The sequence below is a fragment of the Octodon degus genome, unplaced genomic scaffold, assembly GCF_000260255.1.
Source record: "Octodon degus isolate 3935 unplaced genomic scaffold, OctDeg1.0 scaffold00122, whole genome shotgun sequence".
NCBI classification, from domain to species: Eukaryota; Metazoa; Chordata; class Mammalia; order Rodentia; family Octodontidae; genus Octodon; species Octodon degus.
Window position 1 is genome coordinate 3,261,370 of NW_004524698.1, and position 8,154 is coordinate 3,269,523.

The following is an 8,154-nucleotide window of genomic DNA, read 5'->3' on the forward strand; positions in this document are numbered from 1 at the left end:
AAAACAGGAGGATCACTACAAGTCCGATTTATGTAGTGAGACCCTGTAGACCCTACACTGAATACAAAAAAAAAAAATCTTCAACTAACACAAATCAAGAATGTTCTAGAGAGATTTGATAATCACTATGGTATCCAATTTCAGACTTTTATTTAGAACCCTTTTTATTAGCCTGTCCTGAGACATCTACAACAATGTAGTATCTTTAGAAAGGATATTGCCACTCACCTGCTGTGCAGTCTCAATTCTTTCTTCTTCCATTCCTAAAGAAGTGAAACCCTTCAAGAGAATGTCTTCTGTCGATTCAGGCACTATCGAAGTCAGGTCAATGGGCAGCGACTGGGAAGTTAAGCTGCATGAGTCTTCAATTGGGAGCTTGAAAAAAGAAACCCATAAAACATTTAAGCAACTTGAAAATTCTCTATAACTCAAGACTGAGCTTCCACCTCAATGGTTTGAAAAAGCAGTATTTCCATTAAATCATATAAGCTTAACCAATGCCATATGACACTAACACTTTTTTTTTTTTTTTTTTTTGCAGAACCAGGGATTGAACTCGGACCCTTACACTTGCCAGGGAAGTGCTTATTCTACTGAGCCATTTTCCTGGCCCCAACACTAACACTCTTAACTAGGCTCTCTCTACATTAAATGCTATTCTCCAAGTACTATTAGTAAGGTACAATTTTTTAGTTAGCTTTCTAATGGTGGTCAATCTATACCAATGCACACACACTTTTCTCACTTGTATCTCTTATTGAACTACCATCAGAAAAAGGAAAACCTGTGTACTAAAAGTAGCTTATTCTCCTCAGGATCTAACAGCAAAGCTTGACCTGCCTACAAAATTAACAAATCAGACCCAAGATTTAATCAACAAACTGCACGTCTGCATACCATCACTATCCACTCACACTTTCACCTATATTCCTGTTTACAATTTTTGAAATCCCACAGAATAGGAACAATTTGAGCTTCCAATCAGTTTCAGAAAAGCCCAATGGGCAAGGCTGCACTTCGCATCACTAACCTACAGTATTGCTAGTTCTCTATTACTAATGTTCTCTTATCTGTCATCTACACAAAATCTGTTTTTAAACCTGAGAGAAAAGGAAAGTGAATGCTAACAAAAGCAAATGGGCTCACTGTTTAGGTTTAATTCCAGTGTTTAGTTCTTAGTTCAGGATATTTAAGGTCCACCAACATAAGACATAATCCAAGGCCTAGTAACTGCTTAATACAGATATTGGTTGAAGATGGTATTTTCTGTTCAAAACTAAAATAAGCTCGATACAAAATGCACCACCAAATTAGAAATGTCATCCCTTATAGGTTCAGATAGGGCTACTGTCATTGCATGGCAAAGTATGCCACAATATAACTGCCTTAAAAGCTGTTTCTCTCTCTTAAAGACGTGAGACACCGAGTAAATTACTTATTTCTAATCCTCAATTTCTTTTCTCTGACACAGATATAGTGTCTACTATACTATAAGAGTATTGTGAAGGGGCTGGTGAGATGGCTTAGTGGTCTAAAGCACCTACTTAGAACAAACTTAGCAAAGCACATGGACCGCGGTTCAATCCCCCAGCACCACATGCCAGCCAGCCCCGCCCCCAGGCGGGCTGAGCTGGACACACCTGGACACACACACACACACACAATAAATTAATTAATTAATTAATTTTTTTAAAAAGAGAGTATTGTGAAAAGCAAAGAAAAAGACCAGAAAAGTTCCTGAGGTCCTCCCTCCTCACAAGCCCGACCTGAGAGCCAAAGGGTCCAGGTATGGGCGAATATGTTTATTAGGGCACCGCTTGTTCTGTAAGTAAACTCTTCCTGGATGGTAACATAGTCTGAGTGTTTACAAGGACCGTGGCCTGCCAAGAATTAAGTTTCTCAAACCCCATGAGACTCTATCTCCAGTCTAAAGAGTCACCAGCAACAGTGTGCTGTCAATAGGAGCACTGAGGACAGGGAGTTGTGCTAAACACCACCCTAGAGTCACCAGGGATGGAAGGGACATAATTCACCAGAGACAAACTGCACCAAAGCACTTCATGTAAGTGCTAATTTATTGAGTGTTTACTGTGACACATAGTAAACAACAAGTTTGAGGCTTTGCCATTAGTACCAGTAGCAGTACTTTTTATTTATTCTTATTAAAAGCAATAAGCATGTTTACAAAACTAAATCTGTTCTCCTTGGGAGCAAAAGTCACTAATCTATTTTTAATAATACTGTATCAGCAGTAGAATTTAGGTCTTCACATACAGGTCCTAACAAAATTTAATCACACAATTCTATTAGTATTCTTACATATATCTAAACACAGAATGTCTAACTCGTGTGGTCCACCAGCCACAGGCGGTCCTGAACATTTAGCGAAACAGCCCACGGTCGTGAACTTTTAACACTACTACATGATTTCTAGCCCTGTTTTTCATGACTGGGTCATGCAGTACTTGAGCACAGAGTACAAGCGAGAGCAGAGACACAGGCAGAAGGCGCAGTGTGCTGCTAACTCTGCTCGCTTCCACCACCCACAACCAGGGAATTTAAGCCTGCATGTACTAGACATTACTAGTTACTTGTGCAACTTGGCAAGTAAAACAGTGATTAACAGTAATAGTATATTATTATTACTGTTTTTAAACTTTTATTTGTCTATTCATTTGGTACAAGGTCTTGCTAGGCAGCTTAGACTTGTGTGATCCTCCTGTCTCAGCCTCCCCAGCACTGGGATTACAGGTGTGTACCACCATGCCCAGCTTTGGTGGCTGGCTCAGTTTGGGGCCAGTATGGCATGCAGTACCGACAATGGAACCTGGGTCCTTGTGCTTGCCAGGCAGGCGCTTAGCCTATTGAGCTATCTCCCAGCCCTGTATTCTAATACTTAACAAATAAGCAACCTTTTTGTCTCAAGTTACTCTTTTCTCGTTTTGCTGAGACAAATACCTGACACCCAAATTGAAGGAAGGAAAGGTTTATTTAGCCCAGTTACTAGAGGTTTCAGTTCGTATTCAGCTGGGTCCAAGGCAGAGTAGCACATACCAGAAAGCAACTTTTCGGGGCTGGGGAGATGGCTCAGTGGAAGAAGCGCTTCCCTGGCAAGTGCAACGGCCTGAGTTCAATCCCCGGTTCCACCAAAAAAAAGAAAGAAAGAAAGCAACTTTTCATGGAGGTAGCATAGAGCAAGAGCAAGAAAGGAGGAGTAGCAGCAGCCCAAGCAGCTGGTTTCTCATCCCACCTTACACTGTAATGCAGATGACCTACCCCAGGGCAGGTGCAGCACCTGCATCCACAATAATCTATCACAAACTCCAGAAGTCACCCCAAGACAGCATGAGGCTTTGGGGAGACACCTAGACACAAATCATAACACTTAAAAAAATTTTTCTTTGATATATATTACTAATACAATATCTGGTTATAACAATTTACAGGCAAAACTTATTTGACGAGTTTTTGTACTTTTTTTTTTTTTTTTTTAGTTTTTTGAGACAGGGTCTTGCTATGTAGTTCAGACTGGTCTTGAACTCGTGGCAGTCCTCCTGCCTCAGCCTCCTGAGTGCTGGGATTTCAGGTATATGCCCAGGTGGTTTTTGTACTTCTTATCCCACATCTGCTAAAAGCTATTTTAACTTGTTAAAGTATTTTATGAATAACAATAAACACATTCAATAATTAGGTATATCTGCTTAATAACTGGCACACATGGGTAGGCAGGTTAAAATACTATTACTGCAGGCTGAGGAGATAGCTCAGCGATCTAAACACCTGCCTGGCAAGCATAAAAACCCGGGTTCAATCCCCAGTACTGCAACCAGGTGTGGTGGTGCATACTTATAATCCCAGGGCTGAGCAGGCTGAGACAGAAGGATCACTATGTGTCCACACTGTGTAGCAAGACCCTGTATCAAATAAACAAGACTTTTTTAAAAATTAAAAAATAAATTTTTAAAAATCATAATAGATGAAAAATATCTGTATCAGTATGCTCAACACAACTAAAGAATCAGTGAAAGTTACATCCCTTAGTAAAACCCAAACTGAATCATAAAGAGCAAACAAATACAACATCAAAGAACTGTAGCATGGTAATGAATTATCGGATATACATTTGACTGGAATTTTACAAATAAAAAAAGCAAGAGAGAAAAAGAGTAGAAAAATATTTCAAGAAATAATTTTAGAATTTTCCAAAAATAATAAAAGGCATTCAACTACTGCTCTCAGGGAATCCAAGCAGCACGCACACATGCCACTCACATACTCACTTTAGACATCACAAATTTCTGAAAAATTTTGAAGCTGGCCAGAGCCAGAGACATGCCACATACAAATGAACAGCAAACTTCTCATGAAAAAATATACAAGTCACACAATAGAGTGGAGATCTTTAAAGTGCCAAAGACCAAAAAGAAAAAGTCTGCCTCAGAAGACAAGAGGAGGGGCTGAAAAGATGGCTCAGTGGTCTAAAGCACCTACTTAGAACAAGCTTAGCAAAAACAAAGGGACCGCGGTTCAATCCCCCAGCACCACATGCCAGCCAGCCCCGCCCCCTGGTGGGCTGAGCTGGCCACACACACACAATAAATAAATAAATAAAATGGAGGAAAATAAGGACTAATGAGAAAATTCATTACCACCAATCCTGAAAGAAATGCTAAAGGGAAAGCTGGGTGTGATGGCACACACTGTATTCTCAGCACTCAGGAGGCTGAGGCAGGAGGATCATTGCAAGTTTGAGACCAGCCTCAGCTACAAAAGTGAGCTCAAGGGCTGGGGAGATGCTTCTGCCTGTAATGCAGGTTCACTGACACCATCTTCAGCTGCAATGTGTCACACATTTATTACTGCCACTTTTAAAAAGTCCAGGGGACTCACATGTATGTACTCTGTTTTCTTGAACCAAAAAATGTTTATCTTCTAACTGACTTTAAATAAAAGCATATAAAAATTTGAGATACTTAAAAACTGTTATAAAGACAGTGCATCCTGATGTGAGTAAACATGTGTGAGAAAACACAGTATTTGAATTTATCAACACACATTCTATTTGATTACCTCAAGCACAAACACTAACCATTTTTCAATCACTTTACCAGAAGCAAGAGGCAGCTCTCTGTTCTCTCACTCTCTTATTCTTAACCAAACAAGAGAAAATGCCTCCATTTGTTACATATGTCAGTAAGGTTCTAATCAGACCTGATTCCCCCAGCCCCCAACCTGCTTGCCAGCAAAGGCACCACTATCAGCAAGGAACTCAGCTCAGCACTGAAGCTGTCATCAGCAGGCACAAGGCGTCCTAAAGAAGACGGACAAGGAATTTTGTAGGTCCTGGGACAACTGGAGACATCCCAAACTTTACACCGGGCCTTCAAGGACTCTGCCCAATAAGGAAGAACTTTGACCACAAATGTTTATTAAATCTTCCTACCTAACGTGCCCTGCCTTTTTTCCATCCCTATAAAAGGGGCACTTCTCTTTGTTCCCTATAAACGGTCTTTTCACTTTCTGTCTACCTGCACCCAGGCACAATAAATTCCACACCATATTGCCATTACACAAACCTGGTTGTTTTTGCTGGTTGTCTCCCCCTCCCACTCCGTGTGTGTGCATGCGTGTGTGTGTGTGTGTGTGTGTGTGCACGTGTGTGTTACAATGTCTAAATCTTCTCTTCTCAAAATAGCTGGAATGGAGTGACAAATCAAGGAGTGTGGTATGTTAGAAACTTGCCTGTTCTGACCTCTCCCTCAGCTGTGAGGTAACTCAAAGCCCACAGCTCACTCACACACTCCTGGCTTCCAGAAGGAACAGACAGATACCACCCTCTAGAGAAGGGCACAGACCCTGTGAAGAAGAGCTCCCAGATAGCCTATGCAAATGGAAACATTAACATATTAATTAATAACTACAATAGACTATCAAGCTTTACCTGACTAGCTTGACAGGGTCAGGGAAAAGCAGCACACTTCCTTTCCCTGCTTTACTTCTTACAGAATTAAGTTGGAGAAAAATCATTTTTAGAAATGACTTGATCAATTCATTCCTTACATGAAAGTTAGTATTACCTTCTCAGCTTGGAGCAAATTATAGAAATGTAAGACCTTCCCCAAAGCACCTAGTCTCTTCCTGCTTGGGTTCTGAGTGATATCTACACCAGCTAAGAATCACAGAATTCTTTTTCTTTTTTTATGTATTTAGGACAGGGTCTATAGGGTCTACAGGGTCTCACTACGCAGATGGGACTCGTACTGACTCTCCTGTTTTCAGCCTCCCAAGCACTGGTATAGGCATGTGCAAACGCACCCAGTCTCAATGGCCATCTCAGCAAGCGCCGGGGGTGAGGCTGGTACAGCACATCAGGGATCAAACCTCAGCCGCTGCGCTCTGCCTAAGCAGGTGCTTTAGTCCACTGAGCTATCTGGCCAGCCCTAGGATCACAGAATTCTGCTCTCTTCTTTTAAGTCAATCATGTGAAAGAAAACACATTAATAATGTCATACTAGGGGCTGGGGAGATAACTCAGTAGAACAAGTGCTTGCTTGGCAAGCTCAAGGGCCTGAGTTCAATCTCCCGTTCCGCCAAAAAAATAAACAAATAAAATAATGTCATACTAACAAGTAGCTTGTCCTGTAGTTATGTACTTTACATACATAACTGCATTAAATTCTCATAACACTCCATGAGGTAAGTCCCAATTTTTATAAAGAAAACATAGGCTTAGAATGGCTAAATATGTCTAATCACAGCAGCCTACAACAACAGGTAGAACAATGTATTACAAATAAATGTCAGGAGAAACTATTTTATCAAGCAGAAAAATTTGCCTTAGCTACTAAAAAATTTATTCTGCCTACAAGAAACCAAACTACAGCAGATTTGCTTACTTAATGCAAAAAACATAATAATAATTAAAAGCATAACTCCTCAAAAGGAAAGTTTCCATAACCCACAGGTGAAAAGTATCTTAAGTTAACAGCTTTATGAGGTTTACTGAGAGTTAGCTGGCTTCTTGCTATTCTACTAAACTGCCACGTTTCCACTGTTCAGGAAGTAATTTATCTCATGAAACTTAAGCACAACAATAAATCCTTTAAAGATATACTAGTTAGATGAAATGAAAATGGAGGCATTCTTTTTTCAACACCAACATTAAGAGCGGTACTGGGAATAAAATATATATATATATATATATATATATATATATTTCCCAAGTTTTCTCTCATTAGCTACAAACACTTAAGAGAAACATGGGCTACAGAGAGCTGAAGAGCAATGAAAATGTTCCCCTCAAAGATTCCAAGATGGAATGGAATGGCTACTTCCTTCCCATAGGAATCCAAGAGCAGGCTGCATATATCTACATGCAGGTACATACATTTTAGAGCCAGGGAGATAGCTCAGAATAAGTGTTTGCCTGGCAAGTGCAAGGTTCTGAGTTCAATCCCCTATGCCACACACACACACACACACACACACACACACCAAAAGACCCTCACTGAATTCTTAAAACTTGTTAAGAACATCCCCTATCCGTGACCTTGCACTACTTTTTCCTCCACCTAAAATACAATTTCTTAATTTCTCAAGGCTGGATTCTTGTTTTCTTTCATCAGTTCTTACTATAGAAATCATTTTCACTGTCTAATAAGATAAACTTCATTCCTTCCAATCACACCATCCTATTTTATGGTGTGACTCTCCAAATTTATCTTCTTGATTTTTATTACATGTTCACAATCACCATAACTACATCAGCTCTGAGGCTGGAGAGCTTGTCCTGCCTATTTTTCTATCCCAAATTCCTAACTCAGAGTAGGCACATAATGCATGTCAGATGATTAAATGCAGTTAATGATAGGTATCACTACATAAATATGGAAGAATGGAGTGAAAATGACAACACTCCAAACCCTCCCTGTGCCCACTGCAAAGAGTTAAACAGTCTGTAACACATGATAATTTGGGGGGCTGAAAATATAGCTCAGCAGCACAACTGTCTGCCTGGCAAGCCATGAAAAAAGTCATTTTTTTCCTTGTTGAATATGCCCCTCACCCCCTTCTCTGGTGCTATGAAGCTCAAAGATCCTGCTTGAATGGCAGACCAAATCTGTTATAAAGACTGAAACAGGGGCTGGGGAGATG

The 8,154-nt window shown here is 40.3% G+C and overlaps 1 protein-coding gene across 2 annotated transcripts in view; it reads right to left on the reverse strand.

Annotated features, from left to right (window-relative positions):
- The window catches only part of Cog3 (component of oligomeric golgi complex 3), a 59,508-nt gene that overhangs the window by 49,255 nt on the left and 2,099 nt on the right, over positions 1-8,154 (reverse strand). For both annotated transcript variants that reach the window (XM_023700121.1, XM_004640270.2), the window contains exon 2: positions 229-375. In XM_023700121.1, coding sequence (XP_023555889.1) covers positions 229-375 — 147 coding nt within the window. The remainder of the gene's footprint in view (positions 1-228; positions 376-8,154) is intronic.